Source organism: Miniopterus natalensis, chromosome 2 (genome assembly GCF_054644295.1).
Source record: "Miniopterus natalensis isolate mMinNat1 chromosome 2, mMinNat1.hap1, whole genome shotgun sequence".
NCBI lineage: Eukaryota > Metazoa > Chordata > Mammalia > Chiroptera > Miniopteridae > Miniopterus > Miniopterus natalensis.
In genome coordinates, this window is record NC_142082.1 from 147,998,567 (window position 1) to 148,026,271 (window position 27,705).

Below are 27,705 nucleotides of genomic sequence, written 5' to 3' on the forward strand. Positions count from 1 at the left end.
GAATCTAAATAGTTTCTTATTAACTGTAACAAATCCAAATTTCTCTGCCCTCCATATGCCTGCGCTATTATTTCACTTAACCTCCTGTTCTCTCCAAAAGGATGATTCATGCCAGCCTCTTCCCTGTGCCACAAAGCAACACACACTACCCTGGAGTTGTTTGACTTATTTCCCAAACTGGAATACCTTTTACTATTCTCTCGTTCAACTTCCAACCATCCATCAAAGGCCCAGTTCAAAATCTGCTATTCTCCACAAAGCCCATTTCTAAGCCCTATGACACTTAGAATCCAAACTGTTGTCTAACAGGACACATGTGACTTGTGTTTGGCCCAAGTTTTGTGGTTTTTAAATAAAATTTTTAATCCACTGACAAAACTTAAAAACTGGGATACCACTTTAAAAAAACCCAAGAAACTGCTTCCAACTTTCCCTGAAAAAAACCAGATGCTCTGGCAACACTGGGGTCACACAGTTACATGGCCACAATAAGCTGTAGCTGAGTAGCATATGACCCTTTCTGAACAGTTTTTACATCTTAAAATCAGAAAATGACAGAAAACTGCTTGACTTCTGATGCTGGACCTGGACCATCGTAATCATTCAAGAAATACCTGACCGCCTGTGAGGTACTGGAGTTACAAAAATACAGTCTCTCCCCCACAGCCTACTTTAGTAGAAAAAGCAAAGAAACAAGCAACTTGGATACAAGAGATAAGTGCTGCGATAAGGAAAACAGAAGACACTTAGCACACAACTAGGGTACTGAACTCTGTCTATGGTAAGTCAGGGAACAACCCTCCGAGAAAGTGACAGCTAATCTTATCTTTAGTAGGCACAGAAATTATCAAGAAAGAGGCTAGGGAGAACAAATGCCACAGAGAGAGTAAAGAACCTTTGCAAATACCCTGAGGGGAGACAAAGTATTTGAGGAAGAGTTCAATATGGCGACAGCCATCACCCAACCTTAAAAGCAGCTGTCAGAGAAAGGCTCAATTGAAAGGGCTGGAGGGAAAAGCCACGTGTTAGTTAGGTCAGGAGATGAAAGAAAATTTCCATAAAGTGACTGAATATGTAAAAGTTCGTTAAGCAGGGAACAGAGGTTTCAGAGAGCACAGCCGTTTTGAGGGGTGAAATGTAGAAAAAAAGGAGGGAGAAGCAGTGATAGCCTAAATCGAGGGAGGGGAAGCACAAAGCAGCATGGGGATGAGGGTGTAGTAAGCATAGAAGACCAAAGGGGCTTACATCTTGGCCGGTAACCAAGGATAACGGGGATGTGAAGCATGGTAGTTTTGGCGGGCCACAAGTTTGCCAAGAGAATTAGTCCCAGCGGTCCCCTGGTGGACGCGGAGGCATTCAGGCCTCTCAAAATTCAGCTGCGTCCTGCTTGGATTGCACTTCGGGCTCTCTGTAAGACATCGGCTTCAGTCTGGATTGTGCAGGCTCCAGGAAAGGCTCTGGGCTCCAGGCTGCTGGCACGCAGGCTCCCATGGAGTGGTTAGAGGCCTGGTCTGTGTGTGCTGGTGGGTAGAAGTCAAGTATAAACTACCTTGCATTATTTTCTGATTTTTCTGTAGGAATGACGCGCCTGTATACATCCTCTTAGAAAAAAAGCCGTGTGTGCCCATTATAGATTTACAGGAAGAAAAAAAAGGTGCCAAGAAGTTCAACATTTGTCCATACCAATACTCAAGATGAGTCATTCCTGAATCCAAGTCTCCCCAAGTTGACTTTGTCTCCCCAAATAGATTAAGCTTTCCGCCAGAAAAATGCCCGTTTTAACTTTTTTTTTTTTTTTTTTTTTTGGTAGCTCTCAAAGTGCCTAATACGGACTAGGTACGTCGAACACATTCAGTAAATTTACCGACTTCCTAACATTTCTGGGGTTAACTTACCTAGTTCAGTCTGCTTTTTACAAATTAAGGCACTAAAGAGATGCGAACTCTACCTCAGACTTAACACTTTCCTTTATTCCAAATTCCACTGCGTCTGTCCACCCTCAAGAGCAGAAGGATAATTGTTGCACGATTCAAAGGCAGCGGGAGATTCCAAGTCCCGCCACGGAAAACGCCCCCCCGCCCCCGCCAGTACCCCGGTCCCCCGTCCACCTCTCACAAAGGTAAAACACGCTCACCAACTCTCGGCCACCGGGAGACTCCGTAAATGTGATAATCCGCTCGTCGTCGTTCTTCCAGCAGGCACTTCCGGCGCGCGTGTGACGTCAGCAGAAGCGCCCGCCGCTGGCCAGCCTCCGGCGCCGGGGTCTAAGGAGAACCTGGGACAGGCTTTACCGCCGTTACCTTCTCGTCTGCTGCGCTTGACCCTTCCCAGCACCCGCGATGCCAAGGCCACTGCGAGGGACGAGGGATTGTCGGGGTTGAGCCCCCACTGAGCCGAGGGCTCACGCTCTTCAGATCTCCCGGGCTCGCCCCACCTGAAGGTAAACGCCTTCTCAGCTGCGGCCTTTCCTCCGGCGGGCCCCTCCCCAGACCCGGCGGCCGACACGTTGTGCCCTTTCTCCCGCCACCCTTTTTAGTCCAGGACCTTTACCGTTAGCTGCCTTCGCAGTTCCCACCAGACCGGCTAACGTGTAAAGAATTTCAAATGGAGAAACTTTTCAAAAGCAACCTCATCGCTGTTGAGTTTCTGAAGTTGTGTAAATACATCCCCCAAAGCGTCTTTCCCGTTACTTAGCGAGTTGGCACGCCTTCGAATCAATATTTTGCCATTTGTGATAGACCGTACCCCTCCTTAAAACATACCACACACGCTCTTTAAATCGAAAATTTGTCGTTAGTTGAGCCAGATGTAATTTTGAGATAGTTTGCTGCCTTTGTAAAATACAGTATGAAAGTTACAGATTATATTTGTAAACTTAAAAATACATATACAGGTCAGCATCCTTCAAGGCATTGAAATCTATTCATACAATAAAATGTGTCATTTCATAATTTAGCAAAAATCTACAAAATTAGTGATTTGAAAGAACTTTATGTGCATAAAAGTGTAGGGCTAAAATTTCCAATTAATGCCACTCCAGGGGAAAACATTAAGACAATGAAAAAGGTACCCACCCGTAGTATTAGTGAAAATCAGTGGCTTAGGTTCTTTCTGAGATCCCAGGCTTTTTCTGCTGTGTGAATGCAAGGTATTATGCGTATTTGAAAGCACATTTTGCCCTTAGCCCTAGGGAAAGTTAAGAGTAGACTCAGAGTTTTTCCTTCACCTGTTTAAAATATTCACTTCTCCATTCCCACCATAGACCAGCACTGAAAGGATTAGTGTGAAGAATCCATTTGAAATAGAACCAGAAAACACCTTTTAGGTGGTGTCTGGAGAAAAGGAATTCATTAATTCACCCAACTGGAATTATTATTCTTAACTATTACTAGGAAGTAGGGAAGGTGTATGAATCTCGCATAATTAAATCAGCAATTGTCTGTATTGGGTTTGAGTTGGAATGAAGAATACCTGGCTTAGATTGCTTTCGGATCTGTTTGTTTTCCTTTCTAGAAATGAGTGGTGGATTGGCCCCAAGTAAAAGCACAGTGTATGTATCCAACTTGCCCTTTTCCCTGACCAACAATGACTTGTACCGGGTAAGTTTGTTTTAGTATTAGTACTATTATCTTTTGAATTCTGTATTTGAGAAACAGTTGTAGCTCAAGCAAATAGTTCTCCTTCACAAAAATTCTTAATAAGTACATTGCAATGCCTGTCCTGCAAATGGGTGGTTGAGAAAAACTGGAAGGAATGACATGAATCCTTTCTTCCAAGTGCACCCTCTTCTTCTACTTTAGGTAGATGTTAACTAGAGAGATGCTGCCTAGATGATAAGTAGTAGTACTAGATTAATTACTTACTTAAGATAGTTTGAATCCCAGAGAACACAGGAAACATGAACTTTAGCTTCCTTCCTTGTTACAAAATAGAGACATTTCTTTTTTTTCTTTTTTTCTTTTTTTTAAGTTTCTTTATTGTTGAAAATATTACAGATGTCCCCTTCTTATCCCCATTGATCCCCTCTACCCCACATCTATCCCACCCCCAGGCTTTCCCGATAACAATGTCTGTGTCCATGGGTTATGCTTATAAACGTATAAGTTCTTTGATTAATCTCTCCCCACCCACTCCCCACTCCCCACCTTCCCTCTGAGATCCCTCAGTCTGTTCTATGCTTCTCTATCTCTGGATGCGTTTTGTTCATCAGGTTTTTTTATTATTATATTCCACATATAAGTGAGATCATGTGGTATTTGTCTTTCTCTGACTGGCTTATTTCACTTAGCATAATACTTTCTAGTTCCCTCCATGCTGTGCCAAAGGATAAAAGATCCTTCTTTTTTACAGCTGCATAGTATTCCATGGTGTATATGTGCCACAGCTGTTTTATCCACTCATCTACTCATAGGCACTTGGGCTATTTCCAGATCTTAGCTATTGTAAATTGCACTGCTGTGAACATAGGGATGCATAAGTTCTTTGCGATTGGTGTTTCGGGTTCCTTAGGATACATTCCTAGAAGTGGGATCACTGGGTCAAATTGCAGGTCAATTTTTAATCTTTTAAGGAAACTCCATACTGTTTTCCATAGTGGCTGCTCCAGTCTGCGTTCCCACCAGCAGTGTACTAGATAGTAGTGCCCTTTTCTCCACACCCTCGCCAGCACTTATATTTCGTTGATTTGTTGATGGTAGCGATTCTGACAGGTGTCAAGTGATACCTCATTGTGGTTTTAATTTGCATCTCTCTGATGATTAGCGACATTGAACATTTTTTCATGTCTATTAGCCATTTGTAAGTCCTCTTTGGAGAAGTGTCTATTTAGGTCCTTTGCCCATTTTTTAATTGGATTGTTTTTGTCTTCCTTTTGTTAAGTTGTGTGAGTTCCTTATATAGTTTGGATATTAACCCTTTATCTGAAGAGACATTTCTGTATTTATTGAACACTTACTTATGCTGAGCACTGTTAGAGATACTAGGAACACATCAGCAAACAAAAGATGAAAATCCCTCTTGGCATTCACAATATAAGGATAGACAGACAATGTAAAATATTAAAAAATCAAATGATGTTATTTGTTAGATACAAAGTTAATGCTAAGATGTTAGGTGCTAAGGAGAAAAAATAAAGCAGGAAAGGGGGGTTATTAAATGTTAAGTTGGGAATGGAGGTGAAATTTTTCATGGGTGGTTTAAAGCCTTATTGAGGTGATTTTTCAATAAAGACCTGAAGGAAGGAAGAGGCAGCTGTGCAGATGTCTAAGGGATAAGCATTTCAGGTACAGAGTAAATCAACTGGAGAGAAGAGGAGGAGCTGTCGGAGGTAAGCCCTACATATAGGGCCTACATAGGTAATGGTAAGGACTCTGAGTGAAATGAGAAGCCTTTTGAAAGTGTTACATGGAAAGCTTTCTGAATTCGTCTTCAGAATTCAGTGTGGCTAGCACTGCAATCCAGTTATATCACATTCCAGCATTACACAAGTTACTTATAGAACTAAAAATTTATTATTATTGTTTTCATATATTAATGTATTCTAAAACACTTTTTTAAGAAGCATTATATAATAGGAACTGTTAGTATATAGGTATTGTCTGAAACAGAAATAGGTGAGATTGCTTAGTGTGATGATGTAGAAGTAAAAGAGAAGAAAGGGTCAACTATAAAGTTTCACCAACATATGGGGTGGGCAGAAGGAGACTGATGCGAATGGATTTTTCATTATAGAAGCTTTCTTGTTTTATGTTTTGTTTATTTGTTTTTAATATGTCTTTATTGATTTCAGGGAGAGAGATAGGATCGTCAATGATGAGAGAGTCATTGATCGGCTGCCTCCTGCATGCCCCCCATTGGGGATTGAGCCCACAACCCGGGCGTGTGCCCTGACTGGGAATCAAACCACAATCTCCTGGATCATAGGTCAATGCTCAACCACTGAGCCACACTGGCTGGGCTATGTTTTGTTTTATAAGCACTCTAAAGATCTGTCTTCTGAAACTGATTGCTTGGTTGGGTGGGAGTAGGCTAGGAGTAACTATATTATACAACATTGTTATTTGAAATACAAGGTTTCTCTGGAGCTATGGAACAGTTGATAGTTGCCATGGATATACTACAGGAACACAGCAACTGTGCAATGTATGTGCTTTCAATCTACCACACATGAAGAGTGGGGTGATTTTTTCCTCTTATGTACTCATTTGTCAGAAATTTAGGAAATAAGACAGATACCTGTGACTCCAATAACAAAAATTAAAATATTATTCTTGTCACTAAAAATATATATCTTCTAGGATCTGCCTTATAGACTAAGGGCTAAAATTTTTCATAAACAATAACAAAGAATGTGATCAGTGTATAGAACCTGAAAATTTAATATTTTTGTGTGATTTTTAAATTAAATTGTAAATTACTATGTGGTATTTTGTTTCAGATATTTTCCAAGTATGGCAAAGTTGTAAAGTAAGTATTCACATAAACTTTGAAACTTCATTTAAAAGTTTATCTGAATTTACTTCTCCATTATTTTTTAATGGAAGTAGATTTACTATATTTTATAAAACAGATATTTGATATAACAAAGTAAATAAAAATACTACTGTTAACATTTTTACATATAGGGTGTTCCAAAATATATATATACACACACCCTTTGAATAATGATAAAGGCAGTGTTTATTAAAATAATTTCATTTTCAAAATTGAGCAATCAGCTGTTAAAATATGTATACATTTTTGGGGGACACCCTGTATATTTGTCATTTTTCTATGAATATAAACATGTATAAACAATTTTTTTGAAAGACTCAATTAAATTCTAACAACTGCCTTTTAAGATAAATACTGTTATTATCCTGGTATTATAAATGACAAAACTGAAGCACACAGTAAACCTAAAATTATATTGCTAGTTTGTGGTGGAGACAAGATTTAAGTCCAACAGTTTGATTCCAGAGCCTACTCCGTTTACTCTACCATTACCTTTTCTTCTTTTGTTCCTGTCTGTCAGAACCTCCTAATGAATTTCCATACCAATACATAATTATAAATTATAAATTCTCATGGTATGCTATGAGAATGCTATGAAGTTAAAGACACAGAGTTATAAGCACCTATAACAGGGAAGACCTGATCTAGTCTAGATAGGGTAGATTTACCTAAGTCAGTATCCTTTGAGTTGAAACTTAAAGACTGAGTAAGAGTTAAGTAGACAAAAAGAATGGAAGAAACATTTTAGGTAGAGGAAACAGCTTGTGCAAAGGCACTGTGGCAAGAGAAAATAAAGCGAGATCATGAACAGAAAGAAAGAATGCCGATATGACTAGAGATGAGTGAGCAAGAGGAAGAAATATCAAGATAGGTCCAGAGATGGAAGCAGGTTCCTAATCTTGCCTTTTGGCCATGTTGCAAGATACTTGGTTTTCATCCTAAGAACAACAGGAATCCATTAAAGAATTTTAAATGAAGTAGTAACATTATCCTACTGCCCTTATATTATGAGTGTTTAGTGCGTGGGCTTGAGGCTAATTGAGTGACCAACCACATGAATAAACAGATAGATGCACTCTCTTGAGAAACTAGTTTCCCCATTTGTATCTTTCTGTTTTAACATATTGAGCTAGGCTTGGCAGATGCCACCTTAAAGCAGTTTTTATTAAAATATGTGAGATGAGGCATGTTTTTTTACATAGTTTTCAGTAGAGGCTAGCAGAAAGGAGGAGAAAGGATTTCTAGTTAAAGAAAATAGTTCACCTACACCTACCCTATCCCAGCCATGGAATCAGCCACTTCTCCAAAGAGCCGGTTACACATTGTTTTTTAAACTATATTTAATGACATATGACAAGAGTCAAAAGCACTAAGGATGTGGAAGAGGTCAGGGGAAATAGCAGACTCTGCTCTTATCACCATTCCTCTCACTTAGGTACTTTGGGTGGTACTCTGTGGCTAAGAACCACAGAGCTAGAGAGTCTTTAAAGTAATTTTAAGAATACGGTTAAATTCTGAAACCTAGAAAAAAATAAATCATATTACTTTTTGTGTAGAAGAGAATACCTCAGTTTTGTGGGGGTGGTTTTCTACAGTTAGTAGAGCTAAGGAATTATGCTTATTCTTTGAGGTTACGTTGTCTCTGTAATATCTACTTCATCCTTAAGTGTCTGATTACAGTTTGATTTATCAGATACTCCTAATCATACCTGTGTTCATCAGTACAGTGAAACCTAGTTTCTCGAACTTCTCCCATCTCAAACAATTCGGTTCCCGACCAAGTTCACAGAAAAAAAATGTCTCAGTTGACAACAAAACTGCAGTTTTGGAACTGACAACCCTTTCAAGCTGATACCTCAGCATGACAAAAAGGGTCTCTCAGGCAACAAACAAAGAAGAGAATGCTTTTGTTGCCTGTAGCTGGGGAAGTCAAGGATTCATATAAATAGGCCATCAAGAGTGCTAATGTTGCTAAGGGTATGAAAGAAACGATGATCACAGGCAATTGAAGAGGTAGAAAAACTGTTGATTGGATAAACAAAAAGCCCTTTGCAAGTGACAGCCGTTGCTGAGGCAGTGATATATCAGCAAGCAAAGATGCTGCTTGCTGACCTGAAAGACACCCCTGGACAGAGTGCTGAAAGTGATTCCTTTAAGGCTAGTAGGGAGTGGTTTGATAAATTTAAGAAAAGAAGTGTTTGTTTATAGATTAAGCAGTACATTAGACATGTATATAAGAAGGTTAAAACGGGGAATCATTTGGGGATCTGGAATGGGTTAATTCAGTTTACATTATTTCTAATGGGGAAAAATTACTCGGTTTTCAAAAAACGCTTCTCAAACAGCCTTCCAGAACAAATTAAATTTGAGAACAGAGGTTGCACTGTGTCACAGTTTCTCATTTCCATTCTTGATATCCCATAACTTTGAAGAGATATTTGTCAAATGTATTAATTTCTCTTACTCTGTAAATGTTTTACTAACCCTTTTTGAACACTGGAATCTTCCATGTTATTATTAATATTTTATTTATTGCTGCCTCATTACTTTTAACTATTTGTTTATGTTTTAAGGGTTACTATAATGAAAGATAAAGATACCAGGAAGAGTAAAGGTGTTGCATTTATTTTATTTTTGGATAAAGACTCTGCACAGAACTGTACCAGGTCAATAAACAACAAACAGGTAAGCCTTTCGTTCCCAACAAAGTTTTTAACCCAAAAGCCTTTGTGCTCATCCAGACCAAAAATTTGAGGATGTAGTGAGTGGTCAAGTCTGATGGATATCAGTAGGTTCTGAGATTATTTAACTTATGGAAAAGAAAAGATACCAAAACTGTACTGGGTCCCCAAAACATTGGTAGAAAAAGGAAGTAAGAATCTATTTTACTGAGTAGAATTTGTCACACCTAAGTAGGCAATTGCTAAAATAATCTAAAATATAGAATGGAATTGAAGGTTTGAGGAAATGGGATCATTGAATACATCCTTCTACATTTCCATTTTTCTCCGGTTTAGCTGTTTGGTAGAGTCATAAAAGCAAGCATTGCTATTGATAATGGAAGAGCAGCTGAGTTCATCCGAAGACGAAACTACTTTGATAAATCTAAGTGTTATGAATGTGGGGTGAGTATACCTAAAACTTAATGTGATTTTCTATAGTTTATGGTAATTTTCACATCAGTGTTTTATTTGTGCTCTCTAAATCTCCTGGATGGCTAAAACTGTATTATGAAAATTGTTTTAATTTGAGACTCTAGACTCATCTAAGTAAACTCAATTGAAGTATAGTATATAAAGATAACCTGAGTTGGGTGATGCGGAGTGATCTTTTCTCCAGTTTCTAAATCTTTGAAAATTGTTGGATTAAAAAGTATTGACTAATTACTTATATTATTGTCTTGAAAAATTTTAGTGACCCATAGTTTGTTAATAGGATGTTGCCTGTTTCTGTAATATTTTGCCACTGTTTAAGCATAACAGTTCAGTATAAACATTATCATATGACCTATCCTCTATGAAATACTGTTTTAAAAGTTGGGTTTTTTTCCTATTAGTACTGGTAATGGTTTTTCCTATTAGTACTGCTAATGTTTTGTAACTGAAATAGATAATTTTCTTATCTAGCTCTCACCATCTATCATTAACCATTTAATCTTTTGATGATTAAGAGAGATATAGCCGCAGAACAATTTTGCATAAGGCCAGTAAAGGTACCAAGAGAATTTCAGTCAGGATCTCATTGCTGTCAATTTTCAGAACGCCTATATGAAATACTTAAAAAACAGCGTCTAGGGATATTAATGGAGAGCTGGGGAAAGACATTGTCCTGGCTACAAAATCATGTGGAAGATACAAGGAAATGAGCTGGCATCCTTTTCCCTCTGCCACTCTCTAACTCTTCACCCCTAAACTAAATAAACGGACGGACGGACAGATGGGAGAGAAGGAGGGAAGGAGACAGGGAAGGAAGAAGGGGAGGAGGGAAGAAGGAAAGAGCAAGCAGGGGCTCTGAGTGCATTCTTTCAAGTCCTGTGATTCTAATAGCTCTTATGTTAATGTTTCAGAAACGGTGTTCCAGAGTCCTGAGTTTTATTTAAAAAGAAAAAAAATGGGGAGGGAGGAACAATTGTGGTCAGATAGATTAGTATGTATCCTCATATTCATAATAAATATTAAATAATCTGAGAAGTTCTGGATGAATCTCTTCTGTCTTTTTAGTTTCTAAACATTATTATCAAATCCACAGATTTGTTCTGTACATTTTTATACTTCTTAAAAATTTCCCCCCCAAAACATTTGTTTACATTTATTTAGCCTGGTTTTTCCCAAAATGATTTTACTACGAAATCCATTTATTTATTTGTGTATTTATTTATTTATTGATTTCAGAGAGAGGAAAGGAGAGGGAGAGATAGATAGAAACACCAATGATGAGAGTCATTGGAGATCAAACCCTCAACCCAGGCATGTGCCCTGACCAGGAATCGAACCTTGATCTCCTGGATCCTAGGTCAACACTCAACCACTGAGCCAGGCTCAGACGGGCACCAAATCCTTTTTTTTTTAATATGGGACATGCTAGTATTTTTTTGGTATACCCTTATTTAAAAAACAGTGTGGAAAATGCTTCTCTAAATACATTCTCTCAGCAGTTCATTAACTATAACACCTGTTGGATTCAGCCATGTCCCCAGGTATACAAAGTACACAGTCCATTTTGTGCTTTGTTAAATTTTCTTGAAACGCATGATTATTTTTCCTTTCTATTCTGATCCTGGCTCAATTTCTCCCTTTTGGCTTAATTACACCTCACTCTCACATATTACTTCTTAAATGTATTTTAATGAGCTAATATGCAGATTATAGTACATTGTCTTATGTTTTACAACTCAATGTTATGGTGCATTATAATTTTATGGCTAGCCCAAGCACTGTCAAATATGCATATAATGCAAGCCACAAATGTAATTTAAATTTTCTAGTTCCCACATTAAAAAAGAAACAAATAAAATTTAAGTATTTTGCCAGGCCGAGCGTGGCTCAGCGGTTGAGCTTTGACCTAGGATCCAGGCGATCAGGGTTCGATTCCTGGGTCAGGCACATGCCCGAGTTGCGGGCTGCAGCCGATCAATGACTCTCTTATCATTGATGTTTCTATCTCTCTCCCTCTCCCTTCCTCGCTCTGAAATCAATAAAGATATATTAAAGAAAATAATAGTATTTTGCTTAACTCAATATATACCTAAAATATTATCATTTGAACTATTGTAATTAATATTGTTTAAAATTAAGGTATTTTATACTCTTTATATTGTCTTCAAAATCCTGTATGCATTTTACCCTTATAGTGCATATCAATTCAGACAGGTTCTCACTAGCCACAAAAAAATCATGGCTAGTGGCTACCATAATTGGACAGTGCAGGTATAGTCTAGATATGAAAGAAGCAAAACGAAATTAATAGGAAAAGTGAGGAAACTAAATTTTCCATTTGTTTTTAAAACATGATGTTAAGCAACATCTTGGAAGTTAGGAATAGTTTTGTCCCAATTTTATCAAATAATAACTTAAAATTTTTACATTTAAGGTAGATAGCCCATTTAAATTTTGAATTGTTTTTTATCATGAACCTTGATATTGAAAATGTTTGAAGAAAGAATACTTCTTTTACTCTTATCAGACTTCTAAAATACTCCCTTATTAAATAGTTTATTAGGAGTTACAATCTCCTAAATATTAATGGGCTTTGTTAATTTCTTTATGTATGTTCCCAGTGTGACAATATCTTTTTTTAAGTTCTAAAACCTTTTAGTCTTCAGTTACCAGGCAAGTTTCTGTTAATAACAACAAATATCATTTTTCCTTTCCTTTTCAATGGGAAACAAAAGGAAAGTGGACACTTAAGTTATGCCTGTCCTAAAAATATGCTTGGAGAACGTGAACCTCCAAAGAAAAAAGAGAAGAAGAAAAAAAAGAAAATTCCTGAACCAGAAGAAGAAATGTATGTATATCCACTCTTACTAAATACATGATAGTGTTGCTTCTGTCATTTTACTTTTGGTTAAGTGCATTCTGATTTTTTTTTAATTTAGTGAAGAAATAGAAGAAAGTGAAGATGAAGGGGAGGATCCTGCTCTTGACAGCCTCAGTCAGGCCATAGCTTTCCAGGTACTAAGTAGTTCTTTTAAAAGGCCCCATGCCATAGCTGCCTTGGATTAACAGTTTTATATTCCTTGCTTACGTAATTGATCATCTCCTTGTGGCAACCTGTCTTTTCCCCTTCACCTCCTAACCTTCAGAAGACAGGCTGCTTCTCTAAGGTCTTTAGAACAGTATGATGGAAAAGTTCCTATTGCTTCTTTCTAGATTTTAAAGGTCTCACAACACTTTTAATACCTTCATTTGTTTTCATTATAGAATTGAGCAGAACTATTTGATTAAAGTGAGTTTAGCCCAAGAAAAAGATTTTATTAAAGATATTGAAAAGATATCTTTGAAAAGAAGCTTCACTTCAAAACAAAACCAAAAACATATTTTTGACCATTAAAGGCCTTAATACAAATATATGAAACATTTTTTAAAGAAGGGTACATAATCTCCTAATTTTTATACAGCCAGATATTTTGTTTTAATGTAGTTGATAAATGGTAAATGTATATGTCAATTTATTTTTCCTTTTAGTTAACTAGTGTCATATTTTGTATAACATTCCTACCTCTAGCAGGATTGGAAAGTAGGCTTCATTTCCTGGGCCTGTTAATTAGTAGAAATTGCCTAAAATTATTTTGAGTAACATGGTGAGACTGAAATATAACTTGGGAGTGAGGGCAGAGCATCCTGATGGAGTAGAATTGTTTGCATGGCTGGCCGGGCGTGGCTCAGCGGTTGAGCATCGACCTGGGATCCAGGCAATCTGGGTTCTATTCCCAGTCAGGGCACATGCCCAGGTTGTGGGCTTGATCAATGAATCTCTCATCATTGATGTTTCTATCTCTCTCTCCCTCTCCTTTCCTCTCTCTGAAATCAATAAAGATATATTTTTAAAAAAAAAAGAATTGTTTGCATGGGCTGGGAGGGTAGGGGTGTTGACACGTGTGTTTTTGCATTGTTTTGAATTAATATTTTGTTTGTTTTCTGATTCATATTACAGCAAGCCAAAATTGAGGAAGAACAAAAAAAATGGAAACCCAGTTCAGGGGGTCCCTCAACATCTGATGATTCAAGACGCCCAAGGATAAAGAAAAGCACATATTTCAGTGATGAGGAAGAACTTAGTGATTAAAATTATACTTACTATGTAAATATCATTAAATTTTTTTGAAATCTTAGAGTATCAAGTTCAGTTGGGACTAAAGATTGCTTTTAGAATTTGAGTATAAAAATACTTAATACCAAATAATTTTTTTAAATGTATTGTTGAAAGTATTACAGATGTCCCTTTTTATTCCTCGACTGACCCACTCCTCCCAGCTCCGGTCACCTCCCCAGGCTTTAGCTCTTAACCGCACTATTGTCTGTGTCCATGGGTTATGCCTATATGCATACAAGTTCTCTGGTTAATCTCTTCCTGCGTCCTCCCCCCCTTCCATCTGAGATTAGTCAGTCTGATGCATGCTTCCTTGACTCTGAATCTATTTTGTTTGTCAGTTTCTTTTGTTCATTAGATTCCACATGTGAGATCATGTAATATTTGTCTTTTTATGACTGACTTATTTCACTTAGCATAATAATCTCCAAGCCCTCTATGTTGTCTCAAAGGGTAATAGTTCCTTCTTTTTCACAGCCGCATAGTATTCCATGGTATAAATGTCCTACAGCTTTTTTATCCACTCATCTACTGATGGGCACTTGGCTGTTTCCAGATCTTGGCTGTTGTAAATTGCACTGCTATGAACATAGGGGTGCATATATTTTTTCTGATTGGTGTTTCAGGCACCTTAGGATATATTCCTATAAGTGGGATCACTGGATCAAATGGCAGTTCCATTTTTAATTTTTTGAGGAAACTGTTTTCCATAGTGTTTGCAGTAGTCTGCACTCCCACCAGCAGTTCCTTTTTCTCCACATCCTCACCAGCACTTGTTTGTTGATTTATTGATCACAGGTGTGAGGTGGTACATCATTGCGGTTTAATTTGGATCTCTCTGATGCAAATTAACCACTGAGCCAGCCAGAGGTCAAACAATGATATCTCTCTCTCACATTGTTGTTGCTCTCTCTCCTGCCTCCCTTCCACTCTCTCTGAAAATCAATGGAAAAAATATCCTCAGGTGAGGATTAGCAACAAAAAGAAAGATTTGTTTGAGAGTTCATTATAAAAGTTTATTCGTCTTGATTGGTTTACATGAGGACTTTTAAAATAAATTTCATCTGCAAAACAAAAGCTTCATAAAGACTGTGAAAAAGTTGAATAATTTATTGTTATTAAATATTAATAAAATTTCAAGAGAATTTTGTTTTTAAATATGGGTGTTTTGTCACCTTATTTCTTTTAGCTTTATACTAATCTGGATACATTGTAATTTCCCATAAAATATAAAGTACCTCTAAAAGATTATAACCAAACAGCATTAATTGGCCTTGCCTTTGGCACCAAGTTCCATTCCCCAGAGCAGCTAACTTAAGCTCTTTCTTTTCATATGTACATATATTTTCCTAAATAAAATGCATATATTTTTCCACTTAATTCATAAAGGGATAAAGGAGGATTTTTCCATCTCCTATACTCCCTACTGCCTTCCTCCATTTTCTCAATATGGCTAGGTTAAAATTTTTGGTTAGGTCCATATTTATTTCTTACTTTATGACCATGTAAGTACTTGTTAGTTCACTTCTGAGCTAACAAGTATACTGTGATTACATTTTTCCTACAGTTAATTATTGTCTCATTTTTTATGTATTGTATATCTTCCCATACCTTCTGCAGATAGGTATATGGGAATGGGATTATGTAGCCTTTAATTTTCTACTTTGTATATTTCTATAGTGTTTGAATGCTCTTAAGCACCAATTTGTTAGTTTTTTTAAATTACTAAAAACAATAAAAATATTTCCACTTTGAAAACTACAAAGCTAATGAAAGTGTTAACCACTCATCAGCAAAGAATCTTCTGGATTACAATGAGGAAAACAGATAAAACAGCTGAGTGCTGGACTCCACTTTCTGTTCCACCCATTAATTCACCAAATTTAAAGAAGAAAGTTGGGGGAAAATTTTGCCATAAAATATAGAAAAGTTTATATGAATACATTCAAATATGAATAGACAGATCAGCATCAACAAACATTTGAGGAAAGCCTCCAACACAATAGAGACCCAAATAGCCAGACTAAAAAAGGGATCTTAGAGGAGCTGAGGAATTCTTGCTTTAAAAATCTATCTGGCTTTCCCGGCTGGTGTGGCTCACTGGTTGAGTGTCGACCTATGATCCGGGAGATCATGGTTTGATTCCCAGTCAGGGCACAAGCCTGGGTTTTGGGCTCGATCCCCAGTAGGGGGTATGCAGGAGGCAGCAAATCAATGACTCTATCATTGTTGATGTTTCTATCTATCCTTCCGCCTTCCTCTGAAATCAATAAAAACATTTTTAAAATCTATATGCATAACCTATGGACACAGACCTGGGAGGACAGATGCCGGGTGGAAGGAATCAATGGGAAGGAAAAAGGAGATATCTGTAATACTTCCAAAAATCAAGATACATTAAAAAAATATATATCTGGCCCCATGGATTTCAGAAAAAGGAACTGTAGACCTATAATAACTTTGTGCTTTCTAATATGAAAGCATTTATTAATCAGAATAATGCTGGGTATAAATTGTTTTCTTCTGCAATGATTTATTCACTCATTTGCTCTTTGGACTAGATGCCTTTTCTGAAACTGCTAATCATAATTTTCAGATTATCATAAAAATCAGTTATGGCCAATTATAATATGACATATTTATAAATATTAAATGTTAACTCATTTGTTTTATATTCAATAAGTGTGCGTAGATGTGGAACACAACAGTGATCATGAAATATATGGGCATTAAAATTATGAATAATAAAATCTTGGCTACTACATCTAGAGAAGTACACAGTACTTGAAAGCTTTACATAGAATATAGCATAGATAAATCAGTAATTTAGACTCCATATATAGAGGAGTGAAAGCACGATTTTAAAAGGTGACAGGAAGGGTCGTTAAGTGAGACATTCAGCTTCAGAAATGGATGAATGGGTTAAAAATATAATTAGAAACCCATTTTTCTTTACCTCTTACCTCTACTTTCCTCTGTACAACATTGGTTTGATTTTCCAACAAACTTTCTTTATGTAATAGCAGAGATGACTACCAGTATCTCTAAAGCTAGGAGTCCTAATATTGTGAAGCCCTCTTCCCCAATGGTTCCAGCAAAAATCCTAAGACAAGCCCTGGTTGGCTAAGCCTATGTCACAGTCCCATGGCTGAAGATGGGTAGTATGGTCAGTGCCACCCAACTCACATAGACTAGGGATGTTTCTATACAATGTTTCATCTATTTTCAGGTTGGAATCAATGTGGAAATTACTTATCCTATCAAAAGAATCTTAAGCTCTCCTTTCATCATTGTCAAAGACAGAATACCAAGGCAGCTGAGCAGGAGGCACAGAGAAAATACAGATGCAGCACCAAACACAAAGAAGCCATTTACCATAGTATGCAATTTTCACAGACTATTTGCAGAACATATGGAAAGAAGGTAAAGCCTCTTTGGAAAGCAGTTTGATAAGCACTGTTACTAAAGTAACAATGTAAGTAATTACAGTTAGAGACAACCCTAGGTCCACAGAATGGGTTTAACTACTGTCAGTTATTTTAAAAATTGCTTTCATAAGATCCAAATTTTAAGACTCCTTAGGTACTGTTATAGATAGCATCAATTAATAATTTCAGTTAAGCACTAGTTGGTTTGTCTCAGTGGTTACCGTGTTGGCCCAGGGTCCTGGGTTTGATTCTGGCCAAGGGCATGTGTGTCCATTACAGGCTCAATCCCTGGCCCTGGTTGATGCGCAAGCACTGTTTTAAAATCACTACAAATATAAACTAACAATCCCTTTTAGGTAGACATTATTTTCATCATTATATAGATGACAGAATTGACGCACAGAGAGGTGAAGTAATGTACCCAAAGTCAGTCATTAAGCACAAATAGGATTTCAATTCAGGCAAACAGCCCTGGCCAGTTTGGCTCAGTGATTAGAGTGTTGGCCTGTGGATTAAAGGGTCCTGGGTTTGATTCAGGCCAAGGGCACACACCTCGGTTGCATGTTCAATCCCCTGCCCTGGTTGGGGCATGTGCAGGAGGCAGCCAGTCGATGTGTCTCTCTTACATCAATGTTTCTCTCTCTCCCCCCCCCTCTCTCCCCCTCCCCCTCCCCCTCCCCCTCCCCCTCCCCCTCCCTCTCCCTCTCCCTCTCCCTCTCCCTCTCCCCCCCCACCTTACACGCCCCGAAAAGCAATGGAAAGCATGTCCTAGGGTGAAGATTGGGGAAAAATATATATCCTCGGGTGAGGATTGACAACAACAAAAAAGAATAGTGATGGCCATTTTTCTGAATGCTGCTTTTCTGGGTGTGATGTCTGGAACTGTTATTATGACCTTGAAGGGAACAAGCCATCAGCTGAAGTTGAGATTCATTCAATAGGTTGATAGTAAGTCAATATTTAGCTCACTAAATATTAGAGGGATTGCAATTTCTGACCCACTTGTGTGTGGGAAAAGTGACCAGTTCCGGTCAGTGAGTTGTGAGCAGAAACCATGCGTGTTATTTCTGAAGAAAGCATTTAATTGTTGCTACAAGATACTCTAGAGTTCTCTTTTTCTCCTGGCATAGTATCAGCAATGCTCATGATATTCAAGATGTTGCCCTGGGTCCTTCAGTATCCACAGTGAAGAGAGCTGCACAGCTGCCCTGGGTATATCTATTTTCAACATAACATTTTTTAAAATACCAAAGAGAATAATTAACATTTTGCTGTTAAAAGTCTAGAGTTTGAAGTCAAACAGAAAGATATCTGAGTCCCAGATCCACCATTCTTTGAGTTTCAGTGTCCCTACTTAGAAAAGGGAATGATAATATATATCTTTCGGGTACTAGACTTATCGGGGTAATCACTTCATAAGTTATATAAATGTCTAATCACTATATTGTACACCTGAAACTAATATATTATTGTATGTAAACTGTAATTGAAAAAGTAAAACAAAATTTAAAACACCTTTCTAGATTCATTAGTGAGACAATAGAGTTTAACACATAGTTGACCCTTTAAATTATAGCAATTAAAATATTAAAATTTTTTAATTTTGCTTTGTACCTGGATGCATATTTATTGCAATAAGAATAACTTCATAGCTCTAAGCTTTATAGTAAATATTAAAATGAAATTCTTCTATTTGTATTAGGAAATCAGTACAAATTTATCCAAACTTAATATTTAAATTTTGATCAAAATGATGTTTATTTTAGGGCCTTTAGAAATTAGCTGTGTAGTCTTGACTCCAAAAATTCTATTACAGAAAACAAACAAACCAGAAAACCTAAAATGTTGCTATGGAAAAACAAGATTGTCTATTGAATGTTTCTGGATGCAGTTATAGTCACCAACTCGTAATATCCCTGGGGCACTTGACAGAAGCAAGTGAAAGCTGACTGAAGGTGAACATGCCTTCAGCTTAGACTACACAGGATCCTCAGAGATAAAACTACACTGAAGATGAGTCACAGTCTAAAATTATAAAACATGCAGAAACAATCCACACATGCAAGTGTCAGTGGACAAAATTAAACTTCCAAAGCACAGATAAAAGTATTATCAGATATATTCAATAAAGATGATTAAAGTTATAAAAGACAAAAATGAAATATAACAGAAGACTAAGACTATTAGGAAAAAACTGGATTGAAAAAGAAATAAGTACAACTTATAGAAACAAAAATATATAGTTATTAAAATATTTATAAAAACAAATGGACTCGACACACCTTTGAAATATGCCATATCCACTCTGGGGGAAACTAGACATTGTCAGAAGACCACCATGCTGAATAGGCCACATGCGATGCTCTAGTCAACTGCTAGGTGAGCTTTCAGTTAGAAATCAACAAAAGAAAACTTGAAAAATCCACAAACATTTGGAAATTAAACAACCATATGCCCCATGGGTCAAAGAAGAAATAAAAAAATATGAGAAAATATTTTTACCTGAATGATAATAAAAACTTGACATATCAAAATTTATGGGATGTAGCTTAGAAGCGAAGTTACAGATTTGAACTCCAATATTAAAAAAGATGAAAGGTGTCAAATCAACAGCCTAAGCTTCCACCTAGGAAACCAGAAAACTAAATCCAAACCAGAGAAAAAGAAATAATAAAGATCAGAGTAGAAATCAATGAAATAGAAAACGGAAAGAAGAGTAGGAAAAAAAATCAATGAAACCAAAAGTTGCTGCTTTGAAAAGATAACAAAATCGAGAAATCTTAAGATCTACTGACAGGGTGGAGGATAAGAGAAAATACACAAATTACTAAAATTGGGAATGAAAGAGCAGACATAAAAACTAAAATGATTATTAGGGGATCACTTTGACCTTCTCCCTTTCTCTCTCACTTGTAAGAACCTTTGTCATGTAAATGAATAAATAAGGACCCTTGTCATTACCTCGGGCCCAACCTACTAATACAAGACATTCTCTCCATCTCAAAGTACTTAACTTAATCATATTTGCAAATAATTTCAAAATTGTTGATATAAAGTTGTACATAATAGCCTCGTATTAACTTTTTATTAACTTTTTAAATAGTTTAGAACAAATGGCCATTTGGTTTCCTTTTTTTATTAGTCTTACCAGAGGTTTATCAATTTAATTTTAGCGTTGTTGGTCTTTTCAACTGTATGTTTATTTATTTTATTATTTCCTGCTCTTATCTTTATTACTTCCTACTTGGACCTTTTGAAGTTTTATTTTGTTGTACTTTTTTTTTCTAACTTCCTGAAATGAATGCTTAGATCATTGATAGTCAACCTTTCTCACTTGCTAATATATACATATTTAGATGATAAATGAACCTCTGAGCACTATTTAGCTGCCTTGCACAATTTTTAATAAGCTGTATTTTTATTATCATTCCGTTTTTTTCACCTGGGCCTCCGACGCTTGTTCTGAGAACAAGCACTCAGGAAGCTCCGCTCGGGAGCCCAGCCATTGTGCTGTAGAAAGCAAACCACACGGAGAATGTGTGGGCGCTCAAAAGTTCAGCTGGGCCCCCAGCAAAGAACAGGCATCAGCTTGTCTGCTGATATCCATGCAGAGGAGTTCTCTTGAATGTGGAACCCATTTAAGTCTTCTGATTACTGCAGCCCAAAGACATTCCAAAGTCTGTAGTCAGGCATGGAAACATATTACGATCAGCACTAGATTAGACTCAGTGCTTCTCTCTTTCACGTCTCTTTTTCAAGCCATCCTTCTGCCACCTTTTTCTTGTTAATCTCCAGACTTATGGAAACTCCATTTCTTAATCCCTTTTTCTGATACTCTCATTCTTCTTTCTCTGGACTTGAAAGTATCACTTTTAGACTATAAAGAGATGGGGAAATGGGACTGAATGTATATTAATACAATTGGGACTTATGAGAGAAAACAGTATATACATAAAATGTGCAGAAGATTGAAAAGAGTGGTTTAATTTTTTAAGATCAAATTTTATGAAGTTATCCTATAGAGCTAATGAATAGTGACTCAGAACTTAAACACATCTGGAAAAAATGATTATGCCTGTTACACTGCCATGGTATGTTGGAAGTTACTTGCCTTACTAAACACAAATATACAAAAATCCTGTTGTTTGTGAGGAAAATTCATGCCTTTTTTAGACTAAGACTATAATATTTGTTTTTCAGGGAAATATTATTTGACCCGTAGCTTAAACAAATAAATTACTAAAATGTTTTAGGACAAGACACAGTTTTCAGTGGAAATGATTTGACACAAGTATACAAATCTAAGTACTAACGAGCTGTGTTATAATTGGGTTTAACGTACTAATACTCTACGATGGATGGTATTCTAGGGAACCTCTGAATTCAGGGTGAAATTTTAAACAAAAAGTACATGTTAATAAGGACAACTTTATGTATTATGCATAATGTTTTAAGTTTATTTTGTTTCCTATGTTTAATGGGTAGTAATTATGTAATTTATTATTGAATGCTCACTAAATACTAATTGTTCATTGGATATTTTCAGAAATTTTATTTTTATTGATTAGGAAATAGTAAATGTTTTCTCCAAATTTTAGGTGAGTAAATTCTAAAACAGTATACCTTTTCTTTATTCTAATATCACTACATATTAAGCCACCATTTCCCATGCAAACTGGTGTTACTGATAGCATATATTCTGTGTTGAATGCTTACTATGTGCCAACTACTATTCTAAGCACTTTAAATGTATTTTCTAATTTAATTCTCCTAAGAATCGAAGGAGGTATGCCCATATGACAGATGAAGAAACCAAGTCACAGAGAAGCTAAATAACCTACATATTTTATGGCTGTAATATTAGAAGATATTCAAGTTTATGCAGAGTCTGTCTAAATAACACATCTTACTTAAATTATAGGAGTTAGATTGGGCTTTATCTCACTACTCTCTTTTTCTAATACTTTTTAAAATGACTATTGAAGGCATAAAATTAACATCAGTAGAATGCCAGATGCTAATACCTAGAGGTTATGATAATGTTAAAGATTAATTTGTCATACTGTGAAAGCTTATAAACCAAAAGTTTCAGCGTAAATGGAAAAATACCTAGTTACCCTGATACAATCTTACTGGACTGGTCTTTTAAAACCCATGTTTTCATCTCCGTAGCAAATGTCAGAATTCTGGTGTCGGACCTGAATGTTTTATGGCTGCAGTACTGGGTGATGATCCCAGTATGAGCCCTTCCAACATGCTGCATTTGTCTTACACTGTCAAAAGCCCATGATAATTGGTTTTTAAATTCCTTGCTCACAAAGATATCTATATTTTTTGTTGTATGTACTATAAATAAGAGTTTAGCCTGGAAAATGTCAGGCCTCTTTTTACATAGAACTTCTGCCTCCTTTTAAATAGAAAAAAACATGTTTTTGCATTGCTTCACTTAGTTCCCGTTTGATACACCCAAACATGTAGCTGTAGGTAATGCATACCCTCTCCACCATACTCTTTGAAATTAAAGAATCTAATTGCAGAAACACATGTACATCAAATTATGAACTGTGTTTGTCTTTTAAAAATCCTTTGAAAAAATCTTTACTTGAATAGACTAGAGAAATGATGATTCATGCCATAATTTTATCTCGTGAAACTATAGCAAATCTCTTTTGGCTAACATCCCAGCCAAACTCTAAATGTGATCTAAATCTAGATGAAACATAGCTGTCAGATTCTGTACTCATTTTAAGATTCTTAAATATATACCCAAGTACTGTATTTGACCACCTGTAGTCACCAATTACAGAGAAGACTGAAAATAAAACCTCTCTTATGATTTTAATTCTTAAGTAATCAATCACTTTTTGCTACAGTTCTGAGAGATGCAATTATTATATCAAGCACTACATAATTTTCACTTTCTCATTCAGTTCTGTTTCAGTACCTATCATAGAAGATTTTCTTCAATAATAATAGCAAAATTTAAAAAATTAGCTACAATTTGAGAACCTACTGTGTGCCACATATATTACATACATCATTGCCAATCATCTTCACAGTCCTGGAAGACAGATGTTGACCATAGGCAAAGGTAGTACTCTTTGTTCTAGTCTTTTGAGCTCTGGCTCAGTCCACAAGGGGAAGAGACGGAAACATCAATGTGAGAAACATCATTGGTTGCCTCCTGTATGCGCTCCGACTGGGGATCGAACCCGAAATCTTTTTGGTATACTGGATGACACTCCAACCAACTGAACCACCAGGCCAGGGCTGCAAGGGCTTTTTTGGTTTAATTTATCTTTATTGTTGAAAGTATTACAGATGTCTCCCTTTTTTCCCCCTTGACTCCCTCCACCCTGCATCTGCCCCACCCCCAGGCCTTCCCTGTACTGTCTGTGTCCATGGGTTATGCATATAGGCATGTAAGTTCTTTGATTAATCTCTCCCCACCCACTCCCCTACCCCGGCCTTCCCTCTGAGATTAGTGAGGCACAAGGGTAAATTTTTATGGTTTGTTTTGTTTTTTTTTAAGCAATGTTGTAGTGGTCATAGCCATGACTTGGTGTGTGGCCATTTATCAAATGCCCTACCAAGACTGGGATAGCACTAAGAACTAGTACTATACCTTCAAAACTGAACCAGCTCTTTCTCTTCTCTATTCTGCACCCATGAGGTTACAGAAGTCAGGCGTAGGACCTAGTAGAAGCCTAAACCAACCTCCCCTTTCTCTTCTCCCTTTGTCTCTTTTTCCCCAGGTGACACAGTCAAGCTCAGAGTCTCACCCTGGCGTAAAAAGGTCTGGAGTGGATAGCTCAGTGCCCAGGGAATGATTTTTCTCTCAGTGTTTGCCCCTTGTTCTCTAGCTCTGGCGTGTGTCATTTTCATACCACCAAAATGACAAATTTCAAGACTAGAATGTGACTGGAGGTGGGACAGGAAGGAGAGAAAATACTTGCCAGCTGGGCTGCTTTGGCTGTTGGCTCCTGCAGCCTCTAGCCTAAAGAAGTGCAACGTTGTCCTTTTTCTGGTCCAGCTCTCTGACGTTTTATGTTAGGATTTGGAACCAAAGATCTAGCTGTCAAGTAGTATTTTTGTGGTGTTTAGCCCCTGTTGTGCATATAGCCCCTTAACACCAACACAAAGATAAGGAGCAGCAGGCCCAAGACCAAATTCAGATATTCCTGGCTAAATTCCATCCAGCACCATCTTGATACTAATCCATTATTATAATTTTAATAAGTTATACTAACAAACAACTGTACTATGTGCTAGGCTGTTCCAAATGATTTAATTCTTACAACAAACACATTGCCTCTGCAATGAAATAACGCAGTAAAAGTTGAAAAGCACTATATTCTGAGTGTTGGAAGTAAAGGAGGAGTTAAAACATATGAAATGGCAACTTGTAGGGGTGCGAGCCTCTTTAGTGCTGGTATGAACAATTAACTCTTAGCTGAGAGTCAGTTTGAAAATTATAGATATCACTTAGTTCACATATAATGTCATTAATTACTTGAAAAATATTGAGATTTTTTTTCTTACATTTCTATCAATTAATGGGGGTTATTCTGTGTTTATTTTGAGGAATAATAACTCCAAATTATTTCTAAAATTATCATTTAGCTTGTAAATGAAGCACTTTCTCCCATGGATACTTAGCACTCAGGTTATAAACGTAAAGGATGGAAACTGAGAGAAGAAATATTACTTTCTAGCTTTCCCCATCCCAAGATTCTTACTTATAAGACATAATTTAAGGATGTCAGCCAGCTTCAACTAAAAAGCCTACAAATAAAGTCATTTCAGATGGTGGGAGGTCATAGGGCCTAATGAGTCAGTTTACACTGTTCTCGTGTCGCTCTCCATATCCTGTGCTGCACGATAAATCAGAGTCTCTACGGATTGTTATGGAAGAGCTAAAACAAAAGCAGCAAGAAGTTGAAACGGATACAGAGGAGGATTCAAGCAGGTTAATGAGACCTAGTAAAAAAAAGCAAAATTAGAATCAGAAGTTAGCCAAGGACAGAAATCAAGTTGCCCAAATGATACAATAAAAACTAGTAGACATAGATAGAAAAAGGCAGAGGCCTAAAATATACTTAAGATTTAGATCTGCTTGGGCTAAAAGAATCAAATCAAGGGAGACACACACATCTGTGGAATCCAGCAAAGATGTGCCATCTGTTTTAGAGCATAAAACCTCGTAGATGTTCCTCCCTTGGCTTTGAAGGCACAGGGCTCTCAACCTGGCATCTGACAGATGCTAAGGTCAGACTCCCATGGGTCAGGTAGCTTGGATTTGTTTCCTAAATATTAATGTCATCCTTCTGTTTCTTAAGTGCATTCATGTGGTTGTAAACAGCACTGAGCCAAAAAGCAGGAGAATGGGTGTAAATCTCTCTCTGCTAATGAGAAACAACTCAAGGCACATGTCCCACCAGCATTAAATCAGAAGAGCCCTATTTGTATCATGTTACTAAGACCAGGAATTGACCCATTGGCAAAAGTTCTGCCAGTTGGCTCTTTCTAAATGAGGAAAAACATTTATCATCATTCTTGGGATCATTGGGATTATTGGCTCTGACTTCAGATAAGCAGGATAAACAAACCTCAGCTCAAATGGAAGCTTCTGTTGCATTCCTCCATGCCAGACTCTCACAGCTTATTCTGAGAATTTCTAATGGGTTACATATATCTGCTTATTTGCTTTTCTCATGTGTCTTTATTTTCATGCATACTGGTCTAATGGACACCTCTTATGAGTGTTGTCGTTAAACGTGCTTCCTAATGATTAAATATTTGCTCTGTTTTGGCAGTGATAATCAGCTCACTTGCAGATAGGGTTGTCCAGTGGATTTAGTTTTTGCTTTTGTTTAGGGAAACAGTCAAATAGCTTATGAACAGGTCCCTTTTTGAAAACATCAGTGATATAATTATTTAAATAATAGTCCTACTTAAGTTACCTTAAATGGGGACAGGATAGATAAGATATCCATATGCCAGGCTGATTTCACATGCTCTCTTTATGTTTTTAAAAATATATATCTTTATTGATTTCAGAGAGAGGGAAGGAGAGAGAGAGAGAGAGATAGAAACATCAATGATGAGAGAGTCATTGATCAAGCCCACAACCCGGGCATGTGCCCTGACCGGGAATCGAACCCCGATCGCCTGGATCCTAGGTCGATGCTCAACCACTGAGCCACGCCCGGCCGGGCATCACATCCTCTCTTTAATAAAAATTATGGCACAGGGAATTAAAAACTAATGTTTCTAGGCTTCTCTCTTATGGTTCTTTGCATTCCCCTACACCTACCATCTATGCTTGAGGTTGCAATGATAGTAAAGTAGGGTAAGAAAGGACTGGGGGTGAAGTGTAAGAAAATGGAATGAATGAGAGAGGCACTTCCAATTGGTTCAGATTTAAGTACTGGATTACTGATTTGCAAATAGGCTAGTTCCCTTATGTGGAAAATATATACAGAGTTGACATAATTTTTTTATAATTGCTACATATAACTATACGTCACTTGTCTAAAAGACATTTATTCAGCAACCTCTCATCTCTGTAATAGAACCAAGAAGTAGGAAATAAGGGGGAAACACTGTGATAAAGCAAACGAGAAATGACAATTTTTGTACACTGATGTTCATGAACTTTATCCAGAAGACAGCCCTTTGAATTTTCAATCAGTCTCTATTTTTCTTGCCTGTGGCAGCATAGAAGCAACAGATTAGAAAGGAAGACAAGGCAGGTAGTAGCAAGCACCTTGATAGCATAAGTGGTAGTGGACAGCTGTATAATGAGGGAAGCGAGACAGAAAAAATGTTAAAGCAGACTGAAGACCTTAAAAGTTGCAGGCATCTGAGTACGTCTATTATTTATGACACATAGGAATGACAGAATATCTTTTACATGATACTAAAGTGTTTAGATAAGTAATTAGAAGTCACTAAGGACCTTTAAGTGCTTAATCACAATCAAATTTAAATATTAGTTTTAATCAGCCAGACAAAAAATATTTAACAAGAACCCTACTATCTGGGCTAGCTAGGGTCACAGAAGTCAACAACAGTTTCTGCCCTTGCGGGGTTCGCAATGTGGAGAAGAGGTTATAGAAAGAGTCAAAGGTTTTAGGCCAGGCAGAGGAATAACTAAAATATTAAAAAAAAACAGAAGGAATGGAAGTAATAAGAACTTAGATGTGGAATGTGGGTGTGGAAGGTTACAGAGAGCCAAGATTCTCCCATGTGGGCAGTTGGGTAGATTGTGATGTTGTTACCCAGGATATGAAAAGCAAGAGGAACAATATATTTTGGAGGAAGGATGAGTTCACATTTGAGATGCTTATGGGATAGCCAGAAATACTATTTGGAAATTCCAAAGAAAATTCTTTGCCATTATCATTGTGATGGTTAATTTTATGTGTCAATTTGACTGGGCTAAAGGATGCCCAGCTTGCTGGTACAACATTAT

General features: G+C 37.0%; 2 protein-coding genes across 8 annotated transcripts in view; one reads left to right on the plus strand and one right to left on the minus strand.

The window, feature by feature from the left end:
- Positions 1 to 2,206, minus strand: part of PPHLN1 (periphilin 1) — a 95,565-nt gene extending 93,359 nt beyond the window's left edge. Inside the window, exons 1-2 of one of the 5 annotated variants that reach the window (XM_016201145.2) lie at positions 2,135 to 2,185; positions 1,246 to 1,520 (exon numbers count right to left, since the gene is read on the minus strand). In XM_016201145.2, coding sequence (XP_016056631.1) covers positions 1,246 to 1,285 — 40 coding nt within the window. In that variant the 5' untranslated portion in view covers positions 1,286 to 1,520; positions 2,135 to 2,185. Of the gene's footprint in view, positions 1 to 1,245; positions 1,521 to 2,134 lie in introns of all 5 variants that reach the window. The other 4 variants (XM_016201146.2, XM_016201140.2, XM_016201141.2 and 1 more) reach the window with 4 other exon arrangements.
- Positions 2,207 to 2,257: 51 nt separating this feature from the next.
- Positions 2,258 to 17,833, plus strand: ZCRB1 (zinc finger CCHC-type and RNA binding motif containing 1). 3 transcript variants are annotated; one of them, XM_016201137.2, is made up of 9 exons: positions 2,258 to 2,440; positions 3,514 to 3,599; positions 6,437 to 6,465; positions 9,066 to 9,177; positions 9,510 to 9,617; positions 12,383 to 12,495; positions 12,587 to 12,662; positions 13,645 to 13,791; positions 17,030 to 17,833. In XM_016201137.2, the coding sequence occupies exons 2-8, from the start codon at positions 3,516 to 3,518 to the stop codon at positions 13,774 to 13,776; spliced, it is 654 nt and encodes a 217-aa protein (XP_016056623.2). In that variant the 5' UTR covers positions 2,258 to 2,440; positions 3,514 to 3,515; the 3' UTR covers positions 13,777 to 13,791; positions 17,030 to 17,833. The 3 variants fall into 3 exon arrangements, with proteins under 3 accessions (XP_016056623.2, XP_016056622.2, XP_016056624.2); XM_016201136.2 differs by lacking the exon at positions 17,030 to 17,833 and having other exon boundaries at positions 13,645 to 16,472; XM_016201138.2 differs by lacking the exons at positions 6,437 to 6,465; positions 17,030 to 17,833 and having other exon boundaries at positions 2,261 to 2,440; positions 13,645 to 16,472.
- Positions 17,834 to 27,705: the final 9,872 nt, after the last annotated feature.